Source organism: Heloderma suspectum, chromosome 11, assembly GCF_057233095.1.
Source record: "Heloderma suspectum isolate Gila_16-S chromosome 11, 16-S_ref, whole genome shotgun sequence".
Classification (NCBI taxonomy): Eukaryota; Metazoa; Chordata; class Lepidosauria; order Squamata; family Helodermatidae; genus Heloderma; species Heloderma suspectum.
The window spans coordinates 15,830,448-15,857,666 of record NC_139468.1 but is presented as its reverse complement, the minus strand read 5'-3'; the positions used below and the strand labels follow the sequence as shown (position 1 = coordinate 15,857,666).

The following is a 27,219-nucleotide window of genomic DNA, read 5'->3' as shown; positions in this document are numbered from 1 at the left end:
TTGGGTATAACTAAGGCACATATGTTCTTCTTGCATGTACTATGTCTGATTTGCAGCACAAGCTTCACTCGAAAACAAGTAAAAAACAGCACAGGCTTCACTTGAAAATCTGGGTTGAGATTCCAGAGCACATTCACTGAACAGGTTTGGTTGAGCTTTCATCCTAATTCCCCCTTGCTGAACTGGAATAAATGTGTGCTGTTCAGGGCTTCTGTTGAGAATGAATGAAATATAGGAGAGTTGCAATATAAATTGCTTTCAATATCAGCCTCTGAGCATGGAGCTCATAGTCCTGTTGCTTTTGTCAGTTGCTAGTTCAGTTGGTCTGGCAGGCTTTCTTGCTGCTTTCTTGGCTTGAAATCTGTTGACAGGACCACAAACACATTTTTGAGTTCAATTTAGAGGAAGCTTTGCAGAGAAAGCTGCTAGGCTTTGTGTGCAACTTGGGAGGTTTAATGCCATTTCTCCCCAGGAGCTCTTGCAAGTGCTGGCCAAGTGTGTTTTGGCCATACAGGGAAGGCGAAGGATGAGCGAAACTGGATCCCCAGCCAAAGCGCCGACTGGAAGAGCTTCAGCCAGCTGGGCAACTGATGCCATCAGGGGGCAGCCCCTCCCTCTGACATCACCGGCAGGGCCCTGCCCTCTGACTTCACCCACTCCCTGGACCAGATATGGTTGTCCACTCCTGATATAAAGTGAAGAAGCTGGTATTTTGGAAGATCATTTATTCTGCAGACATAAAAGACTGAGTAGCTAAATGCCAGGGCAGTAGGGAAAAGAAAAACATTCTCTCTCTCTCTCTCCCTCTCCCTCTGTCTCTCTTTTTGCAGTACTTCACTGGCTTGGAGTGTGGACATAAGTTTTGTATGCAGTGCTGGAGTGAATATTTAACTACCAAAATAATGGAGGAAGGCATGGGACAGGTAAAACACTTTTTTCTGTTACGTTTTATATTGGGGGCAGGGATGGCTGCAGGTTCACAGCTTTTCTCACTGTTTCAAATGTTCCACCTCTCTCTGGCAAGGCTGAGGAGCCCCAGGCCTCCTTCCAACCTTGGAGCTGGGAATGGGGATAATCCCTATAGTTGTGCTGTGCTCTGGAGGTGCTCAGGAATGCTGCAGGGACAATTCCCTTCTTGCTGTCCCTCCTGGGAGAAAGCTGGGGGTTTGTGGTGCCTCGAAGACACACTACCAAAAGGACAAGCGCCCACTTTAGCTTGATGCTGGAGAGGGGAGGTTGGGAGCTTGTTGGCTCAGTTCTGTCCTGTCCTTCTGAGGCCAAATCAAGAGCCCTCATCTCCAGGCTTGGAGCCGGGCAGGCGAACAGGATTGTCCCTGACCTCATGCTGTGTTTTGGAGGCACAGTCGCCAAGTCAGGGTCAAGATATTCTTCTTCTCCCATTCCCCAGCGGGGAGGCAGTATCCTGTCAACTACCAACTTCTGGTTGGCCACTAAGGCCAGACCAACTTCATGGACCCCTGGTTAAGATTTTATGTTGGACAGGGTTTTATGTTATAACTGATGTGTGTTTAGTGGGGAATGGTTAGACCAAAGCTGGGGATTTTATTTCCATCAAGGGTTACTTTCCCTTGGCAGCAATTTGCTGGGGCCACAAGCTGACAGTGGAAAGGGCCACTGCTCTTCTCTCTGTCTTTGCTGTCCCTCTTTTCTTCCTCTCTCTCTCTCTTCGCTGCCCCTCTTCTCCCTCCCTTTTCCCTGTTCTTTTCTTCTCCCTGTTCTTTTCTTCTCCCATTCTGCTTGCTGCCCCTCTTTTCCCTCTCTCTTTGCCAACTCCTTTTTTATCCTTCCCATACTCCCTCTTTCTCCCTGCCTAGAGGGCTGCTGGGGACAGGACAGGTTTCTCTTGCCAGAGGTCTGAACTGATCTCTTGCAGAGGGCTTTTGAAATGAGGCCAAGCGCTGCAGGTTGACTGTCCCTGGCTTAGACTTTCACCTTATGCTCTTGGCTGGCCAGGGTCTTGCAACTATCTTGAGTTCTTGAAGTAGTGCTGAGTGTACACAGTTCTTAGAGACTCTTCACTGACATCCAAACTAATCGAATGTTCTTTCTGACTTCTGTTTGTCTCTCCCTGCCCTCACCTTTGCCACCCTCACCAGACAATTTCATGCCCTGCTCACGGCTGTGATATCTTGGTTGATGACAATACAGTTATGTAAGTACTATAGTTGATATGTGATTTCTGTAATACCACCCTTCCTCTGTTAAGCCCTAAAACAGACTTACAAGCGTTAACTGGCTCAGTGTTGCGTTCTGTCCAAATATGAGTTGGTCTTGTATGTGGATCCAAGGACAGTTATATCTGTGGGTGCCTCAGGAATGCTGAGCCTCCCCCATAGTCTCCATAATAGTAACTTAAGGATGTTTTTGCCTTGCCATCTCCTTTACCTCTTTGCTTGCAGTGTATGCCTTAAAGAAAAGTAGCAGGAATTTAGATTATGAGGTGTTGTAAGATTTCTAAGGCAGGAGATTGACATAAACAATACCTGATACTTAGAGGAAGTACATCTGGTTCATTTGGCAAGGACTTAAAGGAGTGGTGACATTTTATGAGCCATACCGATGTGTCCTACTGAGTCATACTTACAAAAAAATAAATTAAATTGGTCTGCATTATTGTGTGGCTTGCATGCTTATTTGCCCCACTTCTTAGTCAAAAAGGACACAGTGCATCTGTCAATTTCCTTCCCTTCTATACTTTAATGGCCTCCTTAAAATAAGCCTGGGAAGGGGAATAGCAGAGAGCACACTGGTTGCTGCTGGAACACTGCATTCTGGTAACGAGAAGTGATGGAATGGGAAAGGTACTGGAGCAGGGGAGATGAGAGGTAGTGTCTTGGAAGGTACTTTGAAGACCAGAAAGTGTTTTTTGTTAATATGGGCACTTAAAAAACACCTCTTAAAAGGATTGTTTCTGAAGTTTTTTATCAGCTATTTTCACAGGCTTAAAGCAAGAGACTTCTGAACTGCAATTAGGTCATCTAATAAACCGAGTTCATGATCTCACAGCCTTGCATTACATGTGTTAGTCAACTACCTTGTGTAATCCTTTCCTGGAATAAAATGTTGGGTTTTTGGTTTATCCTTCCTTCATTTCTTGTAGGTTGCAATTGCTCAAATTAATATTGTGGTCTTTTATCAACAGATGTTTTTATGGCTTTCATTTTACACTGGGGGCATTGTATAAATGCTGAGAGTATGTGCAATTGTGCTGTTGTCACCATGTGCAACCCATGTAAAAGATTCAGCAAATCACAGATGTTCCATTGATATTATGGAAGCTTGAAATAGTCTGACTACAAACCCATCCTTATGCTTACTGCTTCTCAAGCTACAGAGCTTTGGCCTTTAATAGGAATTCACATTACAACAGTGAACATTTTTTTCAGACTGCCCTTGTAAACTTTAAAAGCAAAAAGGCACAATTAGTTCTAGCCTTTTCTCCCAGTAAACTAATTACAGATGATCTTTCTAGTGGCAAACTGTTCAGAGATAAATACTGTTCCAGCAGTGAATGTAGATATACCAATTTAGCCATTGTGCAGCTTGTCAGGGATTTTTTGCTCTGTTTGGCCTCCCTATAGTTTCTCAAATGTTACAACCTGCTCATCCTCCAAGGAGCTCAGAGGTTCCCAGGTGGTCTCCATGCAGGTACTTGTCAGACCTAAATCTTCCTAGCATCACGGGGGGCATTAAACCTCCAAAGCTGTTCTCTTGTTGTTGATAGAGGGTTATTACTCCAAACTCTTCAAGACATTGAAATCGGACAATGCAGGGGTCCCCAGTGCGGTGCCCGCAGGCACCTCCAGTAGCGCTCACGAAGGGGTCCCCAACATGGGGCCCATGGGTACCCAATCCCCCCCCCATTTTTTAATGTATACAACTTTCTAGCGGTTATAATAGGCTTCAACAAAAGCAGACCAAATATCCAAATATGTATCCATTTGAAGGTTCAGATATTGAAAGCATTGTAAGGTCCTCAATCCATTGCATTATAGGAGGTGAATGGTTATCCTACCAATGTTGTAATATCAGTCTTTTAGTTGTCAAAGGGGCACAGAGAATCCATTTACACTGAACATTTGTTAATTTCCGTGAAGCAGATCAATAATTTGAAAGCGTGAGCATTAAAGACTGTTCCAGTACAAAATTTTTCTGTCTAATAACCTCCCCCGCCAAGAAGAAACTACTGGACATTGCCAAAACATATGTTTAAAAGAAACATTAGCTGGATTGCACAGCCAGCAATTAGCTGAATAAGACAGTCCCTTATTAAAGAAATGTCGTGTCCAGTAGACATGAAACGCAAAGTTTTTGCTGAGTAAGATCCATAGAGGCGATAGGGAGATGCCAAAGAGGCAGTCCACTGATCTGGCATTTTGTGGTGGTGCCCACAGCATTTTCTCAAATTCTCAAATGTGCCCACGGGTCCAAAAAACATTGTGGGGCCCATGGGATAATGGGCTTCTCATTTTTTTCTTGAAGCTGTCAGTAACATATCTCTACATACAGAGAAGTGTCATTAGTAAGCAGTGCTTGCTCCTTTGTTATTGGTGCAGAGCAGTACATAGTACTTTGTTTATATTTTGGCTATGATCTATATCAGCCTTCCCCCACTTGGAGCCCTCCAGATGATTTGGACCACAACTCACAGTGTTCCAGACCATTGGCCATGCTGGTGGAGGCTGATGGATGGAGCTGATGTCCAAAATTTCTGGAGGGCACAAGATTGGGGAAGATTGACCTATATCTTTTAAAGAGAGAGCACTTCCCAGGTGCAGTTCTAAACACTGATTATGTTGCCTACTAGCAGCCAGCACTACATATTCAGGGCCAGATAATGAATAAACAAAAGCATAAGTGTCAGGTGCTGTGTACACCAGATAGATCATTACTTCTGCAGTTTCCCTTCATTATTTCCCTGAACTTTGTGGCTTGTTAATTAATTTAATAAAGGGAAGGGCTGTAGTTCAGTGGTAGAGCCCGTGCTTTACATGTAGAAGACCCCAGGTTCGATCCCCAGCATCTCCAGGTAGGGCTAGGAAGGAATCCTGCCTGAAACCCTGGAGAGCTGCTGTCCGTGTCAACAATACTGGGCTAGATGGATCAGTGGTCTTACTCCGTATAAGGCAGCTTCCATTGTTTCAAAATGTTTCCAATTTGCTTCCTTAGAGTGCACTTTGGGTGATTTTTTAAAAATGAACTCTTAAGGAACCCCCAGAATATTGTGCATGCCTACCCATTCATGGCCATTTTTATTAAGGCATGGCTTCCTTTTCTGGACATTCCTTGTCCTGTCCTGCTGTGTTCCTTATACTGCTTGAAATTCATAATTTGATCCACTAATGAAAAGTGGAGGAATGTCTACTGTACAAAAGCCAAGAAGTAATAGAGCTTGTTTAACCCAGGAATTGCCGGGGATGAATGGCTCACGCAAGTTGTGGGCTCGTTGTTTCCAGTTCAACAACAAATCATAGGTTAAGTCTGGTCTGTTTAACCCATAACCAACCAGAGTTTCCAAGTTTGCACATCGCAAAACAACCTAGGAATTGGGCATTCCATTGTTAATTAAAAGCGGGGTGTTGAGCACGCAGTTCCACATGCTTTGCTCAGCCCCTGGCAATTCCTGGATTAAACAACCCAGGAACTGCTGCCGTGACATGTGAACCAGGTTACTCTGTGGATTTTATTACAGAACGTTGGCTCACTGTGACCTAGCGTGTGGTTTAGCTGGCTTGCCTCTTTGTTTTTCAGAATCGAGATGCAGGAGGGGGAGAAGTGAGAGGCAGTAATTAAATTCTTCTTAATGCAGTGGCTTTCAAACTGTGTTGTGGGGAATATTTCCTCAAAGCTTTCTTTAGGGTTGCTTATTGGGGAAGCTAAGTAATGGAGGACAAGCTTCCCTGAAAGACCGCTTGCTCACACTTCACCAAAATACCTCTGGAAGGTGGCTGCAGCAGCCTGTGTGTGTGTGTGTATGGGGTCACACCTGCTTTACATGGGACAGTGAAGCCCAGATCAGCTTTCCTCAACCTGGTGCCCTCCAGATGTTTCAGACTACCACTCCCTGATTCCTGATCATTGACCATTCTGGCTGGTGCTGATGGGAGTTGTGCCCTCCAGATGTTTTGGACTACGAGGTTGGGGAAGGCGGCCCTACAGCATGCCCCCAAATTCTTTGCAACTCAGCAGTTGCATCAATCTGGGGAAAAGGTTATCTGAAGACCGAAAGCTTGACAGTGGCTGTCTTAAAGGAGCAAAGCTTTATTCATTAGCCAGCAGTGCTGAGGTCTCCCACAGTGGGAGGAGGCTATCGACATCAGAAACGCAAAGAGGTGTCCCCATATTCCCTCACCCACTGAATATGTCTGACTTTTGAACAGTTTTCTGTTAATGGAGAAGAAATTTAGTATGTCTTACTGCTTCTTGTCAGATAAAATCAGTACTAAAATACATCATAGTATGATGCAGTATTTCTGTCGTTGCGTTCTATCTTACATTTTAAAAAATAGATTTCCATTGCTGTGTCATGAAAAAAACATGCCTTGCAATTTAATATTATTGAGCTGCTCCATTGACTCTGGTGAGAGACCAGGTCCGTTTGGCTTCTCCCTCCCTGAATTGTTTTCATTCAAGCCAGTCATTTCCTAAGAACTGGAGACGAGTGTACTTGTTTTACTCTTCCCTCCCTTTCCTCTTGTATGTTGTCTTTTTAGATTGTAAGCCTGAGGGTAGAGACTGTTTTGGTCATTGTTGATCTTCTATAAGCCGCTCTAAGGGCCTGTTTGGCTGAAAAGTAGGTTAAAATGTTTTTAAGTCAGTCTGACAAAATATTCATTGCAGGCATGCTTCAGGCCATGGTTTGGGACTGAGATAATTTTGGTTGTCCATGTACGTAGGCAGTCCCCACCTGGACATGAAAAGGGTAATGTGACCCTGTTGGGTATTGCTAGGTGTATCAGTGGTGGTCAACACTATTGATTGTCAACTTCTTCTGGACAATCTGCTAGAACATGTTGGGAGTGCAAAACACTGATTTGCAGATATTCTGACTACATGATCTCAGAAGGTGGTATCGAGAGTCTCATGTTCTCCCAGCTGACAGCTGTCCCGTGAAGTACATTGTTCAAATGATTTTTATTGTGCCTTTTGTCACAAATGAAAACAATATAAAATGCACTGAAAATATATATTTTTTAAAAAACCATCTCACCCCTCCTCTCAAAGTAGCAAAAGCATCAGCAGAAAATGTTGGCATCAGCCACAGAATCCTACATGGGACTGATATGCACTCTCCTCCAAAAGAGCCTTCTGAAATAGTAATTCCTTACCATTCACTGGAAGATTGGAAGCGGTGGAGCCAGTCAGGTGGCCTCCCTTGGGAATGGGGTGTTCCAGAACTGAGATGCTACAACCAAAATGGCCCTGTCTTTTGTATTCCTACCCACTGTACTTCAGGTGGTGGTGGGACATAGAGCTGGGCCTTTGAAGCTGATCTGAGCATTTGGGTAGGGATTTATGGGAAGAGGCAACCGTCGGGCGTCCTGGTTCCAGATTGTTCAAAGCTTTAAATGTTAAAACCAGCCTGGAAACAAATGTCCTTAATCTTCTATTGGTTATCAAAGTTCCATTGTGTTTCCAGTACTATATGACTTCTATGAGAAACCACTAGGAGAGACAGTCCGAAGGTTTGGAGTGAGGTGTCATCAACTTGCTGCTGCATAGCTCTCTCTTTCATCTGACCCAGAAGCACCGCTCAGCCCTCAATCGGTGGCTTAGTGGATCGGATGAATGTTGGGGGAAACTGAGTCTGAATCCAAATAAGTCAGAGGTTGTGATAGCAGGTGGCCTGTTCTACCTAGGGGAAGTGAAATTTGCCTGCTGTAGACAGGGTCACAGTTTGCCTGAAAGAGCAGGTTTGCAATTTGGCAGTGGTCCTTGATCTGGCTTTGCTCCTGCAGCCAGGAGCACTTTGTACCATTACAATTGATTCAGCGGCTGTACCCCACCCAAGGAAGAAGCCTTTATCATGCATTCCTTAGTAACCTCATGCATCAATTGCTGTAATGTGCCTGTGTGGTGGGGCTGTTCTTGAAAAGGATCTAGAAGCTTCAGCTAGCACAAGTTTCAGCTGCTTGGCATTTTAGTGAATGTTAGCAGCAGGGAGTGTGTGACGTGAGTGTTCTGAAGTTTTCACAGACATCCTGTTACCTTCTGGACTACATTCAAGGGGCTAGTTATTGTCTGTAAAAGATATGCTAATACCAGGCTGCATGGTGCTTTCAAAGTGCCTGTGCCCATATGAGCCCCCAAATTTTGCTCCAAGTTTCATCTGTCGCTCAGACTAGTTGGGACCAAAATGTAGCTTTCTGTGATGGCGCACCTACTTTGCAACTCGCTCCATAAGGCTGCCATCTAAACCTCTCACTATACTTGGCGTAGCCTGGTATTTTCCTGGAAAGTCAATGGTATGTTTGTTCTTAGCCTTTGAATGTGGGCCATATCTCTCAAAATGCCTATATGCAAAGCTGCTTGAACAGAGCTCCACACTTAATACTTTGGTTAGTTGATGGAACAAATTGATTGCAGAATATAAGAGCAGCCCTTCAGGATCAGACCCCAAGTCCAACTAAGCCAGCATCCTGTTTCCTGCAGCAGCTGTCCAGGTGCCTCATGGAACCCCACAATCATCCGTTTGTGTTCAGTAGCTTACTGTCTCTGTACCTGGAGGTTGCTTATAGCATTAATCAGAAGATTAAACATTCACGTTTTGGATAACCATCAGGACTTTCATGAAGGAAATGCGATTGTCACAGAACTCTAGGATTATGATGAGTGTATTGCTTTGCAAATTTGTTTCAGAGCAGGATTGCCTACATTGTTACAGCTGTAGAGCATATGTTAAACTGACACTGAATACTACATTCGAAGTCTTGATTTTTGTTAAGGTCCTTCAGCAATCACACTGTGCAGTTATTATCCACACACCAGTATCTTCAGTAATGCATGAAATCTACTTAAAACTGTTCTCATCTTGTGGTTTATGGAAAACGTTCAGTGTTAAACAGTCTTGCCATGATAGTTATACTACTTAGCGTTTTATTTTATTTTTAATTTCTAAACCTCTGCTACATCCACAGAGAATCCCAGGGCAGTTTACATGGGATTAAAATGAAATACAGCAAAAATGTAAACATCAGTACGATAACATTGAGAGGCATAAAACCCTTCAACCAATGGAAAAACACTCTATTTAACATTCCTGCCAAATAAAAAATGTTCTGACCTGGTGCCAAAAGGAATACAGTGTTTGTGCTAGCTGTACCTCTCTTGGGAAGGCATTCCAGAGTCAAGAGTGCCACCATAGAGAAGGCCCTGTCTTTTGTAAATGCATAAGGCATGTCTCCTAACAATGGAATTTGGGAGAGAACCCCTAATGATCTTAAATGCACAGGCAGGATGGCATGGGAGGAGCCACTCCTTCAGATATTTGTGTTCAAAGCCATTTAGGGCTTTGAAGGTAAGCACTACCACCTTAAATTGGCCTTGGTAACAAATAGGGAGCCAGTGTAATTCCTTTAGAATTGGTTTAATCTGGCTCCACCTAGGGTAAGCCAGGGAGAAATTTAGCAGCTGGATTCTGTATCAGTTGAAGCTTCCAGTTTGCCCCACATATAACACATTACAATAATCCATCCTGGAGCTTTCCAGAACATGGATTGAGGTAGCCAGGCTATATCCCTGTCCAGGAAGGCTGTTGCTGGTGAACCAGCCAAACCTAGTAAAATATGTTGCGACTCATTGAGGCCACTTGGGTCTGTAGTGACAGTGTTGGATCAAAAAACACCCCCAAGCTGCATACCAGTTCCTTTATGTGGAGTGCAACCCCATCCAGAACCAGTTGAACACCAACTTATTTCCCAGACCTAGGAAGCAGCTACCCACAGCATCTCAGACTTGTCAGGTTCCAGCTTCAGTCTGTTGGCCCGTCATCCCATTACCGAGTCCAGACAGTGGTGCATCATCTCCACAGTGTCACCTGATTCAGATGACACAGAGAAGTAGAGCTGAGTGACCCCTCCCTTCCAAACTGCTTTCTCTTTGCTTATGACCGAGCAAGTACCATGTTGAGTGTCCATCCACTGACTGACTTTGGGATCAAACTGAAGATTAAACATAATTGATATTTGAAACACTACTTGGGGTTCTCTGAAGGAAAATCTGACAGGTATGCAAATAATGCGGAGTAGAAATAAGCAACTGGGAAGAAATAAAATCTGGTCCTAAAGCGGGGGGGGTGGTGGTGGCAGCAGAGCATTCATTTCTGCTTCTAAATGAAGGAGTCGAGTAAAAAAGACTGCATGCCTTTAAAATGCTGGGAAAATAATAGTGTAATCTGTTAAAGGAAAAAATGTTTGGCTTCTGCCAAACATTATAGCTATTATAGGCAACCAGTTCTTGAATTCAAGAAATGAGTGTTCTCAATGAAATGTTCTTTTTCTCTTCTCTTTACAGGCGCCTGATCACAGATTCAAAAGTTAAATTAAAGTACCAGCATTTAATAACTAATAGTTTTGTAGAGGTGAGTGTTCAATTTAAAACTATATGCTGAAGGAATTGAATGATATTGGGGAGTTGTCCCTGTTTCTCTTTTCTTTTACAGCAGGCATTTGTGGATAATTGATTACAGTTTGGGTTCAAATTTTGGACAGTTGTTGGGGGATAGTTTTTTTGGCTTGTTAACAAACAATGTAGAGTTTACAGAGGCTCAGTTTGAGATTCAGCAGTAAGCTTTTGGTGCTGCTGTAGCAGTAGTAGTAATAGTCAGTCAGCCTGACTAGTAGTAATAGGTGAAAATGTTTTTAGCTAGAGTGCTACTTCAGATAGGAAAGCATTTTAAGCTGTAACATTGCTTATGGAGGAAAAATCTGAGATCGCAATCGCTGGCTTTAGACAGCTGTTCAGGAGATTAGAGAAGGTAATCGTTTCTGAATGTACATTACTGATCTTGCAGCAGGGCATTTTAACCACTTGAATCATGGCCAGTCTTTGGAGAAAACCTAGGCACTAGATACTTGTGTCTTCATAGAAACTTGGAATGGTTGCTTGTGAACTGAATCCAACGTTACACCCAGGTGATACCTAACCACATCTCTTAAAAATAAATAAATAGCCAGATCTGTTTAAATAAATACATGCATAAGCACCCCTGCTGGCCAAGTTCTCAGTGGTCTCAAAGCATTTAAGAATTCCATTTGTAAAATGCCAGTGGTGCTTAATCTGAAGAGGGCTGCAAAATCACAGCAGGCCACACGTGGCTTTCAGTGTGGTCCTTGTGAATGTGCCTGGCCTGGTGCCATAGACTGATGAAGATGGGGCTTAGCCCCCTGGTTGGATCCTGAACAGAAGGCAAATAGGAGCAGGCCACATGTTGATGCACACTGCTTTGGCCTCCTTCTTGCTTACTTTGAGCTGAAATTCAACATTTGTCTTGGTTTAAAGCTCAAACCAGGGTCATTGAACTTCTTTCAACCCAAGGACCAAATTCAATTTAGGAGAAGCCCTCAGAGGCCACATTCCAGTGATGGGTGGGGCTGAAGGCAAAATGGGGTGGGTCCATTAAAAAAAACAAGCCTTAGGAGAGGCATTTCACCCGTTTAGAATGTGGGAGTGGGGGGAAACTGAGAACTCAGGAGACTACCAAACGATCGGTGGTCAGGGAAGAGGAGGTGGCATCTGGGGAACTGCGGAGAGCTGGACTGGGATCCCAAGTGGGCTAAATTTTGCCTACAGGCCTGGGGTTCTGCAGCCCTTAGCTTAAACAAACAAAATGCCCTTATGATGTGTAGGCAGATAGAGTCCCATTAGCTATTTTTGTTGGCTTACATTTGGTTATTAGTTTAAGTACACATTTTTGTAGTCTGTGTAGGGTAGCAGTTAGGAAGGTTGCTGGGAGACTAAAGGCATAATCCTATGCATGTTTAGACAGGAAAAAAAGGTCTACAACGGCTGGCTGGAGCATTCTGGGAGTTGTGGGTCTTTTTCTGTCTAAACATGCATAGGATTGCACCCAAAATGGATTAGCTGGAGTTGGTTCTGTTTAAGAGGGCAGCCTAGATAATGGTAGGGCTCAGTTCTAACTTTATAACTGATTTTGTGAAATGGCCTTATCTGTGCAGGAACGTGGATGGTGGGTAGGTGGGAGAGTGAGGATATTTCTCTGTGGCAAAATGGGGGAATGGTGACATTTCTCTGTAAAGGTGAAATGAAGCTTTGGATAAAAGGAGACTTCTGGGGGCATGGAAGGAGAGGGCCATTCTGTAACTTGATATCTCTCAATGCAATCCTGTACATGTCTACTCAGAAGTAAGCCCCATTGAATTCAGTGAGACTTACTCCTGGGTAAGTATGTATGGGATTGCAATCTTTGTTCTCATCTTTCTCCATGTCAAGATCTGATACGTTTTTCTCTCCAGTGCAATCGACTGTTAAAATGGTGTCCTGCTCCAGATTGCCACCATGTTGTTAAAGTACAGTATCCTGATGCTAAGCCTGTTCGCTGTAAATGTGGCCGTCAGTTTTGGTAAGGAAGCATTTCTTGCGTTAGCTTAAGTGGCCCAAAACCATCTAAGTGGCAGTAGCTAGTCCCTGGCCTAGACATACTGTGCAATATAGCAGGCCTAAGCTGCAGCATATGACCAGCAAACTGAACATGGTCTGCTCAGGGTCTGATAAATCTCTGTTCCCTCCTCTCTTTTTTGTTGCCTGCCTGGGATTGCAAAACTGAGGAATGTCAAGCACCTGGCAAGCCAGAATATATGGTCTGTAGGCTGTTTGGCTTGGTGTGTCGCAGTTGCACAGGCTTGCAATACAGTAAACTTTCAGGTGTTGGTGTTGCTTAACTGTAGATTCTGTGATGTGTACATCTTTTTATTTTCCAGCTTTAACTGTGGTGAAAACTGGCATGATCCTGTTAAGTGCAAGGTGAGCACTTTAAACATTCTCCCTCAGTTGTGTGGAGCAGAGGAGTGGCAAAGTAATGGAGTCTTGCTGCTTAAATATCACAGTAGTAGTGTGGTAAAGGGCCTTTATGGTAATTGGCAAAGCTGCCATTCAGAGTGTCAAAACAGGGACATCTTGTGTGACAGCATCTTGTTAGTTTACCTTAAGTCAGCCTTCCGCAGCCTGGTGCCTTCCTGATGTTTTGGTCTTCAACTCCTGTCTGTCCCAGCCAGCATGGTCAGTGGTCAGGAAGACTGGAAGTTTGAGTATAAAGGCACTAGGCTGGGGAGGGCTGCCACAAGTTACGCGTAATCCACCGGAACCCTTTGGATATATGGAATAGAAGTCTGGATAATTGAGAAGAAATTTGGCCATAGCCAGAAAAAAAGCAATCTTTCATTTCGTATGGATGTTTGTTCCCATCTGGAAGCCATTTCATACAAATGTACAGAAAAGAATATAAATAGAGTCTTGATTGTTCAGGAAAGAATGATTAGAGATTATCTTCTGAACCATTCTCCTCCTGGATTGAGTATTCAGACACCTAGGTTTATTAGCAATTGTATGAGAATATTGGCATCCTGGTGTTATGTCTTGGCTCTGAAAGGTCAGAGTTTGCATTGCAGGATAGAATTTGTACAAGTGTTTATTCCAAGGAGTCTGTGAACTGCATATATATGTTTGTAGGTAACCTTTTACATTTGATGTTAACTGATGATTTAAATACCTTGCAATTACACCTTTGGAACAATTATTTTCTTTCTCTCCTAACAGTGGTTAAAGAAGTGGATTAAGAAGTGTGATGACGACAGTGAAACTTCCAATTGGATTGCAGCAAACACCAAGGTTTGGTGGCTTCAGTTTCTCACAAAACCATAAGTGCTCAAAAGTTTACATTAGCAGAACTGCTTTTCCCTTTCAGAGATGCCAAATCTTGCACCTTCATTTGTGGGTAGTGAGTGGCAATTCCTGCGTGTAAATAATGAGGCTGCAGTTTCCTTTCCTTTCAGCTCAAAATAACAGTAAAGCCAAAAGGTACCAGTACGCTATGCTTCAGTCTAGCATTGGTGTAAAGTGAGGGTTTGTAACCTAAATAGAAGGAAGCTACCAAACTGGAAAACACTGGAGTACAATATAGGATGAATATACTTACACATGTGCAGTTTGCTGAGTATAGGAACATAAGAAGCTGGTTTATGCCATGTCAGCCCATTGGTCCATGTAGCTCAGTACTGTCTGTGCTGCCTGGCAGTGGCTCTCCAGGGTCTTTCTCAACTGTAGTTGGAGATGCCAGGGATTGAACCTTGGATCTTTTGCATGCAAAGCATGTGCTCTACCACTGAGCTACAGTCCTTCCTCAGAGTGTGTTCATTCAAAGTAGGTAGAAGTTAAATATTTACTCAGCTAGTCCCTGTGGGCTTAAATCAGCAAATCCAGAATGTGTTTCATATTAAGGACTGAAGGTGAGCCTACATACATACATCAATGTCCAACTTATGAGCCATGCTACTTGCAGATTGTTTCCTATGAAAACCATCACATGAACTGGAAGAAGTGGAATTACTAGTGTGAGAGCCAGTGTGTTGTAGTAGTGGCTAGAGTGTTGGACTGGGAGCCAGGAGATCGGGTTCTAGTCCCCACTCAGCCATGGAAGCTCACTGGGTGACTTTGGGCCAGTCACAGACTCTCAGCCCAACCTACTTTACAGGGTTGTTGTGAGGATAAAATGGAGAGGAGGAGGATTGTGTACATCGCCTTGGGTTCCTTGGAAAGAAAAAAGGCAGGATATAAATGTGATAATAATAAATAATACTGGCATTGAACAGTTGTCTGTGTCACTGTTGCTGTAAGACCATCTTTTAACTAGACTGCTGAGGGAGCAATGGGAAGCCAGGCAACAGCTGAGTGTTCAGTCAGAAGAGTTACTCCTTCAAACTTTTATACCATCAAGTCACTGTCTGCATTCCCCTCATCCTCTTTTTTTTTAAGTTGGGAGTCACTTGTCTGTTTTTATTCTCACAACTCTTTATACTCTTTGCAGGAATGCCCCAAATGCCATGTGACCATAGAAAAGGATGGCGGCTGCAATCACATGGTCTGTCGGAACCAGAATTGTAAAGCAGAATTCTGCTGGGTGTGTCTTGGCCCTTGGGAGCCGCATGGGTCTGCCTGGTATGTTTAAACAAATGCTTCTCGAGCTGTCTTGGTGAGTGTAATCGTACTGCTGAATTTCGTTTCTGTACTCCACATAAAGATTTCCTCTGGAAGAATAAAGAATCATAAAGTAGTAGCTGATGTGTGTGCATGAAAGAGCTCTCCTTTCCATCCTGTACTTTTTAGAGTGAGAAGACCTGGGCTGTTCCATGGTGAGCCTCTGGTGTACAAAATTATACATGGTGTGGAAAATGTGGATTGGGAGACATTTTTTCTCCCTCTCACAATACTAGAACCCGGGGTCATCCCATGAAGTTGATTGGTGGGAGATTCAGGACAGAAAGGACTTCACTCATAGCATAGTTAAACTATGGAATTTGCTACCACAACATGTAATGACGGCCACCAAATTGGATGGCTTTAAAAGGGGGTTAGATAAATTCCTGGAGGAGAAAGCTATCAATGGCTACTAGTCCTGATGGCTATGTGTTACCTCCAGTATCAGAGGCAGTATACCTGTGCACACCACTTGGCTGGGGAACATGGGCCGGAGGGTGCTATTGCACTCATGTCCTCCTTGTGGGTTTCCTGTGGGCAGCTGGCTGGCCACTGTGAACAGAATGCTGGACTAGATGGAGCCATGGTCTGATCCAGCATGGCTCTTCCTATGTTCTTAAATGCTCTGGAGGCCACCAAAGTTATCAGAGGGGTTTAACCTCATGAGTCCAGTGATATACTGGTGAAAGAATACTGTTTCAGAGCCCCAGAGTGCTAGAAACAAGAGAGTGGCAGGTTTAGAAACCTCCGTGTTCATTAAAACAAAAACTTTTTTCAGGTACAACTGTAATCGCTACAATGAGGATGATGCAAAAGCAGCAAGAGATGCCCAAGAGGTGAGTCCATAACTCTTGGTGCTCAAGATAATCTGCTTCAGTGGGATGCTTTGTATTAGCTGTCTCGCTTTGTTCACATTTTCCTGTTGAACAAGTGAACATTGACCACTTCAAGTGAAAGTTGACCATTGCTAGCTTCCAAGCTAAGTTCCACAGAACTGTTAGACTTTGATCCAAGAGGCCGATCTGTTTTGTAATTGCTTCCGGATGTCGAAATTCTGGCTGACTTGTAAAACTGTGGAGCATTGGAAGCATTAATTGGAGCATTAATATTTTCCTTCCCTCCCTCACCCCTTCTTTAAGCAGCATCATATCATCCTAGTCCTTTTTGACAGCTCCTTAGCTCTGAGAGATGCTTTCCACATAATGAATATCCTATTTTATCATTTCCATCTAGGTGATTTCTTTTACCATGTTCTGCTATGGCTGCACACTGTATTTTTGCTGCCAGGCAGACCTTTACCTGGAAAAATAAACATATTTGGTCATTGCATAATGGGGTACATGCAGTTTACCAAATAAAAGCGACAACTGGGGAATTGCCACAAAATCTTGCAGTGTATCCTAAGTCACTAATAGATAACCTGGAAAGGAGCCTTGTGCTCTTTGAGGCTTGCAGAGGACATTTATTGTTTCTCCCACCCTCTTGAAACCTTCCCTGGCTGTGTTACATAGTGCTAAGGGGAATCAGGCTTGGGGCAAACAGCAGTTACCTTCCCTTCCTATGTACAAGAATATTGTGGGACCTGTTGAATTGAGTAAAACACTTTGCTCTGTCATTTGCCTTGGATTCCTCCTTTATAGCAAGAGCCCTCTGCTATTTACTGTGTTTTAACTATTGATTTTCTTTTTCCCTAATGGGAATTAACGCAGCGATCCAGAGCAGCCCTGCAGAGGTACCTCTTCTACTGCAACCGTTACATGAACCACATGCAGAGCCTGCGCTTTGAGCACAAACTCTATGCCCAAGTCAAGCAGAAAATGGAGGAGATGCAGCAGCACAACATGTCGTGGATCGAGGTCCAGTTCCTGAAGAAAGCAGTCGATGTCCTCTGCCAGTGTCGTGCCACACTCATGTACACATACGTCTTTGCCTTCTACCTCAAAAAGAATAATCAGTCCATTATCTTTGAGGTAAGGAGAACTTGCCAGATGTCTTGAAAAACAGTCCATGGGTGGATGGGTTAGAATGACGATACAGCTGCTTACCACTGTGGAATTAATTGGATGAAGGGCGGTATACGCACGTTCTGAATAAATAAAAATGAACTGCACACTCCATGGCAGCCACTTGATTTTTCCGATGGTTTTGTTCTGAAGGCCTCTTCTGTGATGGCTTCGGAGCTGCATAGTCAAGCAAAAGCACTTTTATTCAGGCTTTTAGGGGTTAGTGGAGATTCTTGCTTGTTAATGTAGTTTATTATTTACTACAGGTATATACTGAAGCACCTGCTATGCCTGTGTGTCCCATTAATAACTTGTGGACACAACACTGTACTAACTGCTTATTAGGCATACATGCTTGTTTGTTTCTGGACTAGCCTACACAGAGATAAAGAAGCCCCCTGGTGTAAGGGAACCGCTTTTCAGCCCAAGGACCACATTCCCTTAGCGCTTCTGGGGGCTGCATGCCAGCTGGTTGGATCTACCAAACCTTGTGCAAGTTGTGCTAAACAGTTGTGTGAAGATGATTTTCATACTTCCTCAGTGTGGCGATGCTAAGTTACATCAGGTGTGACGGTGACTTCATAAGAATATGGTTTTCTTGCACTTTGAATAGTACCTGGAATCCATTTCTGTATTTCCTCTGTATGCTTAAGCTGACCTATCTGCACTTCTTTAACAGAAGAGTGCCCCCAGTGCTTTACTTGATCAGCCTGCTTGTTGAGAACATCCCCATACAGGTCAGGTTTTAACAGATCCTATCGGGATCTGAGATTACGTCCCTGAAACAAGCTGCAAGGTATTTTGAGTGACACCTGTGTAGCATTCTTATATACCAACAGAAAGCCCAGCTGCTCTTCTGCAGCTCTCAAAGCATGTTTCATGATTTGGGTAAAGCGTTCTGCCAACCCATTCATCACTGGATGATATGGTGCTGATGTCACGTGCTTGATGCCATTTGGTTTCATAAAGGTTTGGAGTTCCATTGATAAAAATTCAGAGCTGTTTTCAGTTACCACTTGTATAGGCAAGTCTGCTCAAGCAAAAAGGTTTCTGAGTTGGTGCTCAGTGAAGTTGTGGATCACATGCAGAATACTTCTGGCCTTTTAGAATATCCCTCCACCACCATGCCAAAAAATAGGCTTGCAAAGTCCAGGTGAATGTGTTCCCAGGGAGCTGTTGGTTAGTTCTATGGATAAAGTGGTGCAAATTCAGGCAAATTTTGTACCTGGTGAGAGACGGAGCAGTTCTTGACTAACCGTTCAGTCTGCTCATCTCTGAGATGAAATGTTTGCTCATCTCAGTACTGGAGACATAATTGACAGGATACCAGTTTGTGTCATGTTGAACATCTCAACAGCTGTGAGTCCAACTTGCTGTTTTGTATCTTCATCCATCTCTTGTAACGGCAGTTGTGAAAGGCCATCTGTACTACAGTACTGTTGCTAAAGCATTGTTCCTTTAAATTTAACATCATAATTCTGAGCCTCTTAAAACAAAGCCCATCTTTGAATACAGGCAGCAGTTATCTTTGGGATGGAAAACAGACAGGAAGTGTTTGTGGTATGTAATTGAAATGCATTTCCTAACTTACCAGGCTCAAACCTCCTGATCTATTATCTTGGACATGATTATGCTCTGCAGAATGCTCTTCTCCATCTGGCATTAGAAAGGACACCACTGTTCTAAATCTATAAGCTTGTAGCATCACATGTCAGAGTGATTTCAAATTCTGGGTTCTAATGTGTCAACACTTACTTTGAAGTGACAAATTCTTTTGACTGCTGAAAGCCATGTTCACATTGCTTAGTGCATTTCCAGTATTTTCCTTTCTGGAGTAATTGATTCAGTGGGTAGAGGACCATTGCTAAATTGGAAAAAAATGGTAATAGTTGAGAAACCCAGTGAATGAACAAACCTGTGGTATGTTCTCTGGGTGAGGTGCCCTCAAGAATGGCTTGTGACATAGCTTTGACAGATGTTGTTTGACATCTGTAGTATGTCCACAGTGTGCAACTGATTCTCAAAGAACTAACATCATGGTTTCCTCATAGTCCATATTCTTTCAGTCTCTTGAACTTGTGGCAGATTCTTCAGATGATCCATATCACTGGATTCTGTAACAGTTATGTTATCTAGTTAGCACCAAAACTGGTACCAGATCTATGGTCCTCAGTCAAATGGCAGGTACAGATGCCACTCCAAATACCAATCTGATTGTATTAGGATAATCCCTTTTCACTGTTGATGGTCAGAGGCTTCCATGACTGGAGATAAGTCTGTGTGAGATGCAATTTGCTTAATGTTGTTTCTCTGGCTAACGATAGGAAAATATCCTCAATTTGAGGCAAGGAGAACATAGACTTAATAGTCACCTTGCAGTCACCACAAATCCATACTAATCTATTTTGTTTTTCATTACAAGAACAATAGGTGTCTTCCACTCCCATTTTGTAGTCCATTCTTTGTAGTCTTTCCAGTTCCTTAGCCACTGGGTCTCTGATAGCATGTGGAATGTGTCAGGCTTTGAAGAATTTGGGTTTAGCTCCATCAGTCAAAATAATCTGGCCTCAGCTGCCCAATGCCCTGTTTAAAAACTGGATTGGCATTCGCCAAGCATTCTATCAGCTGTTCTTGTGAGCTGGTCTTTCCAGTAGAAAAGCCTTGATAAGTTTCCAGTGTAACTTAGTGTTAATCAGCCAGCTTCGTCCAGACAGTGCTGGTCCCTTTGTAGGTACAACATTCAGATCTCTGTTAATGACTATGACCTTTATAGTATACTGCCACTGCACACTGTCAGTGGAGTTACCTTTTCTCCCATGTATTTTTCAGCATAATACCTATTTCATTCAACTGCACATTGCTAATTTGGGGGTAACCTCTTTGTGAGGAATAACCACTGTGGGTATTAGCCCTATGGCTCCTTTATCTCCATCTCTTTTACATAAGACACTCCTACACCAGCAATATTTATTGAAGCTATGTTGTCACTACTCTTTGCATCTGTTTTTACTTCATGTACTTTATGCTACCCTTCCAGATTTTTATTTTTATCATTGTTTATTCTATGTTGTACGTCAGACTACACACTGCGTTTATGTGCCCCTTTTTGCCACGCTACCAGCAAATCATAGCTTAGGGAATGGCAGTGCGTTGCCTACTATCTTGCCTTGCCACCGGGTCTGCATTTTTGTTTTGGCTCCATTTTGTTTCTTTGAGCATGATTTAAGTTGTGGGTGGGGTTTTCACTCCTGCCTTTGGGATGAAATTCCTGTGACTTCTGTGCGGTGGCTACCATGGAGAGAGTGATCTCCATGGCTTTTTTAAAGGAGAGAGGAGACGTTTCTGAATAGTTTCATGACCGCAGACCAGTTGGGTCCTAAGAGCCACTTGTAGGCAGGGCTGTCTGTCACTGGGAAATCCAATTCTTTCTTGATTTGATGGAGTTACGCGGCATGTATGACTTGATTTGTGTTTGTGAGCTTTTATTTATTTATTTATTATTAAATTTATTAATCGCCCATCTGGCCGGTCACCCAGCCACTCTGGGCGATGCACAACATACAATAAAAACAGTTTAAAACAATAAAATTCTACAATAAAAACATTTTCTAAAATACCCTAACCCACCCCAAATGCCTGCCTGAGCAACAACGTTTTTAATGCACGACGGAAGCTCATTAAAGAGGGGGCATGACGGAGTTCCCTAGGGAGGGAGTTCCACAGAGTGGGGGCCACCACAGAAAAGGCCCTCTCCCTCGTCCCTACCAGTCTAGCTGTCCTGGCTGATGGGACAGAGAGAAGGCCATCCGAGGCTGATCTTGTTAAGCAGCTTGTCTGGTGCTGCTGGAGGCGCTCCTTAAGATAGGCTGGGCCGGAACCATATAGGGTTTTAAAGGTCAAAACCAACACCTTGAATTTGGCCCGGGAAACAACTGGTAACCAGTGCAACTCCTTCAGCACTGGAGTGATGTGATCTCGCCAGCGGCTGCCTTTAATCAGGCGAGCCGCCGCGTTCTGTACCAGCTGCAGTTTCCGAACCGTCTTCAAGGGTAACCCCACGTAGAGCGCATTACAGTAGTCTAAATGAGAGGAGACCAGGGCATGTACTACCGATGGGAGCAGATGGTCGGGAAGGAAGGGGCGCAGCCGCCGTATCAGATGGAGTTGATACAGTGCTGTCCGGCTCACAGCTGACACCTGAGCCTCCATGGACAGCTGGGAGTCCAAAATGACCCCCAGGCTGCGGACCTGGTCTTTCAAGGGTAGCCGTACCCCATTCAACACCAGGTCAACATCCCCCAGCCTCCTCTTGTCTCCCACCAAAAGTACCTCGGTCATGTCAGGGTTCAGCTTCAGCCTATTCCTCCCCATCCAGCCACTCACCATCTCCAGACATTTGGACAGGGATTCTACGGCCAACCTTGGTGAAGATTTAAACGAGAGGTAGAGCTGCATGTCATCCGCATATTGATGACACTGCACCCCAAACCTCCTGATGATAGCCCCCAGCGGCTTCACATAGATGTTAAATAGCATCGGGGAGAGGATGGAACCCTGTGGCACCCCACAAGTAAGTGGCCACGGGTCCGAAACCTCCTCTCCCAGTGCTACCCTCTGGTACCTGCCGGAGAGGAAGGACCGGAACCACCGCAATACGGTGTCCCCAATGCCCAACCCCTCCAGGCGGTCCAGGAGGATACCGTGGTCAATGGTATCGAAAGCCGCTGAGAGGTCGAGGAGAACAAGGAAGGAGCATTCACCCCTATCCAGAGCCCTCCTCATATCATCTACAAAGGCGACCAAGGCCGTTTCTGTCCCATGCCCAGGCCTGAAGCCCGCCTGAAATGGGTCTAGATAATCAGTTTCTTCCAAGTGTGCCTTCAACTGCACCGCCACCACCCGCTCAATCACCTTGCCCAAAAATGGCAGATTTGAGACTGGGCGAAAGTTGTTCAAAACTTGAGGATCCAAGGAGGGCTTCTTTAAGAGCGGTCTTATCACTGCCTCCTTGAGGGCTGATGGCATCACTCCCTCCTCAAGGGAGGCGTTCACCACCGCCTTGATCCCCTCACCCAGTCTCTCTCTGCAGCTCATAATGAGCCAAGATGGGCAAGGATCAAGTAAGCAGGCGGTCGGCCGTACCGATGAAAGCACCTTGTCCACTTCATCAGGAGGAAGAAGCTGGAACCGATCCCACAAAACCAGTTTGCCACAGGCCGCCTCTTGCTCACTAACTGTATCCACAGCGTGAAGAGTAACACACCTAATCTGATCAATTTTATCTGCAAAGTGCCTTGCCAAGGCCTCACAGGAGGCCTTAGAATGCTCCAGTGGTTCCGGAGCCACAGGACCGACCAGGCTCTGGACCACTTGGAACAGCCTCCTGGGACAGCACTCTGCAGACGCGATGGAGGCAGCATAATATTCCTTTTTTGCTGCCTTCACTGCCACGTGATAGGCTGAAGATACAGTTCTAGCCCATGTCTGATCGTCTTTGGAGCGAGACTTCCGCCACCGGCGCTCTAGCCGTCTCACCTCCTGTTTCAGAGCTCGTAACCGCGGATTGAACCATGGTGCAGTCCGAGCCCTGTTCAGGGGGAGAGGGCATTTCGGAGCCACCTGATCTAATGCCCAGTGATTGCGGCATTCCAGCCACCCACCAGGGTCTCGACCGAGTGGCCGTTGGCATGCCCCAGAGAATCCCCAAGCGCGTTCAGGAATCCATTTGGATCCATAAGACGCCTGGGGCGGACCATTTTAATGGGTCCTCCACCCCTGCGGAGGGGTTGTGGAACCGAGAAGTCCAACGTCACCAGATAGTGATCTGACCATGACAAGGGGGTGGTGAATATACCCCCGACTTCCAGATCACTCCCCACTTTTCCAGAAACAAACACAAGGTCTAGTGCATGACCGGCTACATGGGTGGGCCCAGTTAGAATATGGTGCAGCTCCCAGGAGGCCATGGTCTCCATGAAGTCCCGAGGTGCTCCTGTGAGGATGGCCTCCGAATGTACGTTGAAGTCCCCCAATACCAAGAAGTTAGGGGACTGTACACGCACATCAGAGACCACCTCAAGCACCTCGGCCAGGGAGTCAGTCGTGCAGCGGGGTGGACGGTACACGAGCAGAATCCCCAGACTGCCCTTCGGGTCCAACCTCCAGTACATGCACTCAGCAACCTTGGTCTCCCGGAGAGGGGGTCTGGTGAAGACCAAGGACTCTCGGTAGACTCTCGGCTGACCTGTGGGCTCCCCCCCCCGACTCCAGGAATGTTTTTTGTGCATTTTTCGCAGTTTCTGCGATCTGCAGAAATTTCTGAGCAATACGTGTAAATTATGGCTGAATTTGTGCAACTTTGGCTGTAATTTGGACAAATTACTCAGAAATTTGCGCAAATTACAGAACCAGCAGGGAGAAATGTGCAAAATGCCCAACTTGCTGCAGATTGAGTTGGGCACCACAGTAGGAACAAAGTCCGGGGGGGGGGGGAGAACCTAGGAAAACGCATCGAACTCGACCACCCATTTCTCCAACATCCCTACTTGTAGGGTGTCCCCAAAATTGCAGTGTTCAGCCAACCTTCAGTATGCAACTCCATAAGCCTTAACTATTTCCCCTTTTTTCTGGTTATGGTTGTGAAATTAGAATCTTTTTGCAATGTCCCAAGATTTTGGTGCAAAATGTTCCTGTAGCTGAGCCATGATTTTAGCAAAGAATTTGGGAGGATGCTTTCTCTAGGTATGTCAAACTATGAAGCAAGTGGCATGTTGACCTTCCCCCCCTTTCTCTCTCTCTCTCTCTCTCTCTCTCTCTCTCTCTCTCTCTCTCTCGTTGAGCAGTGCTAGGCACTTTCTTTTCATCTTGGGTATCCTGAAGTGCAAAATACTACTTAAGGCACACAACATATGTGTGCCAGTCTTCTACGTTATTATCAGAGGGTCCATATACTTTCTCTGGGATCCCTTTTTTGAGGTTAACTTGTCACCTCACATGTTCTTCTCAACTCTTCTACCTGAGGCATGTGCTTAGCCCCGTTTTTATAACAAGGCCTCGAGGCCTACCACAATCCAACCAGCTCAGTCACTCACAATTATCAGTTCGTTTGCTGATGGCTAAAAATACAGTTAAGAACATAAGAAGAGTCATGCTGGATCCCACCAACCAGAAGCCTATGGGAAGCCCACAAGTAGGACACGAGTGCAATAGCCCCACCACCCTGCTCATGTTCCCCAGAAACTGGTATTGAGAAGCATACTGCCTCTGATACTGGAGGTAATGTATAGTCGTTATGTTCATAATGACTTCTCCTCCATGAATTTGGCTGATCCCCTTTAGAGCCATCCAAGTTGACAGTCATCACTACTACTTGTAGCAGATTCCATAGTTTGACTATTCAAAATATTTTCGGATCATCCTTCTGCTGTATGAGTGCTTGAGCAACTATGCGCAGTGTGAAGAAGTACTTTTGTGTCTGTCCTGTCCACTCTTCAGCTTTATTGGATGATCCAGGGTTGTGATACTATGAAAGAGAGAGACTTCTTCCTCTCCACTTTCTCTGTACTATGTATAATTTTATACACCTCTATCATGCCCCCCCCCAGCTTTTTTCTAAAGACCGCCAAATGTTATAACCTTTCCTGATAGGGGAAGTCCTCCAGCCCCTTAATCTTTTCTGATTGCCCATGTATTTATTTATTTATTTATTTATTTATTTATTTATTTATTTATTAACAACATTTATATACTGCTTCTCACTTGAGACAAATTAGCCATTTCTCTAGCTCTACAATATCCTTTCTGAGGTATGGCAACCAGAAATAGAGCCAGTGTAGTGTAGTGGTGACAGTGACGGACTGGGAGCTGGGAGATCCGGGTTCTAGTCCCCACTTGGCCATGGAAGCTCACTGGGTGACTTTGGGCCAGTCACAGACTCTCAGCCCAACCTACCTCACAGGGTTGTTGTTGTGAGGATACAACGGTGAGGAGGAGGAGGATAATGTAAGCCGCCTTGAGTTCCTTGCAAGAGGGAGAAAGGCGGGGTATAAATGCAATAAATAAATAAATAGTCATATTCCTATGGTATTCCAGCTGCACCACAGATTTCAATAAAGGCATTATGGTATTGGTAGTTTTCTTTTCGATTCCTTTCCTAATGATCCCCAGCATGCAGTTTGCCTTTTTTTAAAGTGGCCTCACACAGTACAGCAACAATGTGAATCCATCCTGCCTTTGTCCCCACTGTTACATTTGTGTGTCCCATTAATAACTCCTGGACACAGCACTGTAATAACTGCTTCTGTATTAGGCAGACACGTAGCTTGCTTTGTTTCGAGCTAATATACATGGAGACAGAAGTGCCCTAGAGGCTAGATAAGAAACAGATGGAATAGCACTCAAAAGTGACTTACAGCTTAAAATAATGGCTTGCAGGATCTATCTTGTGTTTTGGTTTTTTTACTAGAATCCCAAGGCCTAATAAGCATAGCCATATGCAAAATAGTAGCAACAGGGGCAGGCATACATTTAGAATTAAGGAACAGGATGTTTCTAAGCACATGGTCAACCCAGGGATTTGCTTTTAGTACTAGAACAACACTTACAGTCTCCCACCCTGGTTTCTCCCCTGCCCTGAGCAGAGTTTTTGCAGTCTTAATTTTGGAGGAAATGATGCATGGAAGAGCCTTTTGTTGCTCTTGCTAAACAATTGGGAGTTGGGAACCCTTCACATGCAAATCCACCAGAGATACACCAGTAGATCCTAATCTACGCCCCTGATGTAAGAGATTTGGTACAGAAATGGTGGGGAAGAAAGAGGAGAAAAAGCAAATTCAAACTGTTACATAACGAAGTTGCATAATGACCAGGTGGAATGATCACCACAAGAGATGGTTTTGTGATGGGAGGAACACAAATGACAGTTGCTTCCAATTTAATGTTTGTCTTTGTTTCTGTGAGCTTAGTTGTATTTTCTATCCTGTATTTAAAAAAAAAAAATTTGTTGCAATCTGCCTTGTGAAAAGTGTTCTATAAATGCTGAAAGGAAACATGTTTCCTGTGGATTACAGCCTTAATTATTCAGAGGTCAGAAGCTGTTAAGGTTATTCAGAGTGCTGAGCATTGAAGTTGCATAGAATGGTACACCTTAGACCAAAGCACCACTGCTGGGGAGAAAGCCTTTTCAGTGGTGGCTCCTTGCCTTTGCTTTGCCCTCCCCAGGAGGCCTGTCTGGCTTTCTCATTGCTAGCATTTAGGAGCCAAGCAAAAACATTTGTTTTTCCATGTTTTTAAGAGCTGCGAAATGTAGAGTTTAAACTTTGAGCAGTTTTTATTTTTACTGACTGTTTGAATGGGCTGTTGCTGTTTTGGTTTTCGGTATAACTTGATATGCCTTACTTTAGTATTCATATTCTTGTATATTTTTTTTTGTATCTTACTACTTTGTTAGGCACCCTGGGAACTTTAAATTTATGTTGAAGGTGTGAGTTATAAACTATGCAAATAAAATAAAATTCCAACTTAAAACTTTCCATATTACCAAATGTATAGGTACTTTGAAGGGATATTGTAGGATATTGAAGGAAATGCAAGTATTGGGCTGGTTGCATGTCACAATAAGCCACAGTGGATTAATTAACCTGCAGGGCTCTGAGAGGGACACTGGCCATCATTTTGAAAGTGCAGATGGTGGCACACCTTGGCTTGTGTCATGAGAACCTGGGTATTGTGGGTTGTTCTGGATTTATCTGAGGATTGTTTAATGCTCAAATAACTCACAGCACCTGGGTTCACATGATGTGACAAGCTGTGGCATGCCCTGTCATGGCTTGCATACTCAAAATGGCAGCCAGCATGCATCTTGGAGCCCCACACTGACACCTTCATCCTTCCTACAAAAGTCACTTTTAATATTTTATTTCATTTCCCATGTCAGTAAAATATGAAAACCAGAAAAGACTAAAAATAATAGTTTTCCCTTGCTGCT

General features: G+C 44.2%; 1 protein-coding gene across 2 annotated transcripts in view; it reads left to right on the top strand.

The window, feature by feature from the left end:
- ARIH1 (ariadne RBR E3 ubiquitin protein ligase 1) overlaps nucleotides 1-27,219 on the top strand; it is a 69,472-nt gene that overhangs the window by 37,097 nt on the left and 5,156 nt on the right. Inside the window, exons 4-12 of one of the 2 annotated variants that reach the window (XM_084816936.1) lie at nucleotides 831-923; nucleotides 2,118-2,173; nucleotides 10,534-10,600; nucleotides 12,495-12,601; nucleotides 12,960-13,002; nucleotides 13,795-13,866; nucleotides 15,062-15,192; nucleotides 16,010-16,067; nucleotides 16,941-17,201. In XM_084816936.1, coding sequence (XP_084673062.1) covers nucleotides 831-923; nucleotides 2,118-2,173; nucleotides 10,534-10,600; nucleotides 12,495-12,601; nucleotides 12,960-13,002; nucleotides 13,795-13,866; nucleotides 15,062-15,192; nucleotides 16,010-16,067; nucleotides 16,941-17,201 — 888 coding nt within the window. Of the gene's footprint in view, nucleotides 1-830; nucleotides 924-2,117; nucleotides 2,174-10,533; nucleotides 10,601-12,494; nucleotides 12,602-12,959; nucleotides 13,003-13,794; nucleotides 13,867-15,061; nucleotides 15,193-16,009; nucleotides 16,069-16,929; nucleotides 17,202-27,219 lie in introns of both variants that reach the window. The other variant, XM_084816937.1, reaches the window with a different exon arrangement.